The 1,458-nt window shown below is 53.2% G+C and overlaps 1 protein-coding gene across 1 annotated transcript; it reads left to right on the forward strand.

The window, feature by feature from the left end:
• The first annotated feature begins 532 nt into the window (after positions 1 to 532).
• LOC135363977 (late cornified envelope protein 1C-like) lies at positions 533 to 1,128 on the forward strand. Its single transcript, XM_064587461.1, has one exon. It carries the CDS (start codon positions 535 to 537, stop codon positions 823 to 825), a length of 291 nt encoding a protein of 96 aa, XP_064443531.1. The 5' UTR covers positions 533 to 534; the 3' UTR covers positions 826 to 1,128.
• Positions 1,129 to 1,458: the final 330 nt, after the last annotated feature.

A 1,458-nucleotide genomic window follows, 5' to 3' on the forward strand; every position in this document is an offset into this window, starting at 1 on the left:
CAGGGCAGCGGGGCCCGGTCAGGGGCCCGGTGCAAGTCCCAGCTTACAGTAAATTATCTTCTCCCTCAGCTCATTCTTCCAGCCAATCTGCAATGTCCTTTGCGGGTGTGGACTTCTATGTCCCTACAGGACAAGGATATCTAGAAAGTTCTGCAAGAGGGAATGACTGTTTTCCCTAAAGAAACAATTTCATTTCTAAACTGTCACCTAGATTTACTATTTCCGTGATTTTTGCTGTAGAATATCTCCTCTAGATGTTTGATTTTGAGCACTTTTTCTTAACATATTTTGGCTTCAGTTCTCTAATTCTATAACAGATGAAGCACTCCAGAGATGATGTGAGGGCATTTGGGGAACTATTAGAAATAATGAAAGTCTCTCTGTTGAATTATCAAGGACTCCATTTAAACAGTTCATCAAATAAAGGCACTAGAAATGATGTTGAGGACAGGAAGGGGTGGGGCAGGGGGGCTCAGGGTCCTGGGTCTGACTCACTGTGTGACTCTCCCTCAGCTCCTGACCCTGCCAGCCGAGATGTCCTGCCAGCAGAACCAGCAGCAGTGCCAGCCCCCTCCCAAGTGTCCCGCGCCCAAGTGCCCCCCCAAGTGCCCCCCCAAGTGCCCCCCAGTCTCTTCCTGCTGCGGCTCCAGCTCTGGGGGCGGCGGCTGCTGCAGCTCTGGGGGCGGCGGCTGCTGCCTGAGCCACCACAGGCGACGCAGTTCCCACCGTCACAGACACCAGAGCCCTGGCTGCTGCAGCCAGCCCTCGGGGGGCTCCAGCTGCTGTGGAGGGGGCAGCGGTCAGTCGTCTGGAGGCTGCTGCTGAAGTGGACCCTGAGCCAAGGAGCGCAGGCTTGGGGACAGCGAGTGGCCAAAGCCCTCCTCCTGTTCCTGCTCCCCCTGCTGGGCCTGCCCAAGGGGCTGAGTTGTCTCAGTGAAGGTTCTGAGCTCTGGGCTGGTGGGTCCCTCTGCCCTGGGATTCAGAAGGCTGAATCCTCTCCCCTAATTCCATCTGCTGACCTCTGACACCAACTGTGTTATTTGCCCTGGGATCCCCAAACCACAGACTCTAATCCACGCCCCAGCTACTCTCCTTGCCTTCTGCTCCTCAAGTGAAACAATAAAACCAGAAATCTGCTTACCATCCTGTTCTAGACTCTTCCTGGCCTGCTTGCATCCCAGTATTTTATTTTTCCACCACTATGCATTCTCTTGCTGCCCAGAGATCTTGGAAATCAAATTTGTGCTAGTTGCATGGTTGGTGATGGGAGGAGGGGAGAGAAAATGGCTCTGCCTCGTACTCTGACACCATTTCTCAGACAAATACTTTGTAGCTCTTCTGGAACTTGAACTTGGACTTTCTTTGGGGTCCAAACAAGTCACAAGGGCAATGCATATTCCATTCCTCCCCTGGTCTCCTCCTCCTTCTCCATTGTGACATTGCCCCAACTCACCCTCA

Source organism: Mirounga angustirostris, unplaced genomic scaffold (assembly GCF_029215605.1).
Source record: "Mirounga angustirostris isolate CCGP_5_RB_7025 unplaced genomic scaffold, mMirAng1.0.hap1 SCAF_4, whole genome shotgun sequence".
In the NCBI taxonomy this organism is placed as follows: domain Eukaryota; kingdom Metazoa; phylum Chordata; class Mammalia; order Carnivora; family Phocidae; genus Mirounga; species Mirounga angustirostris.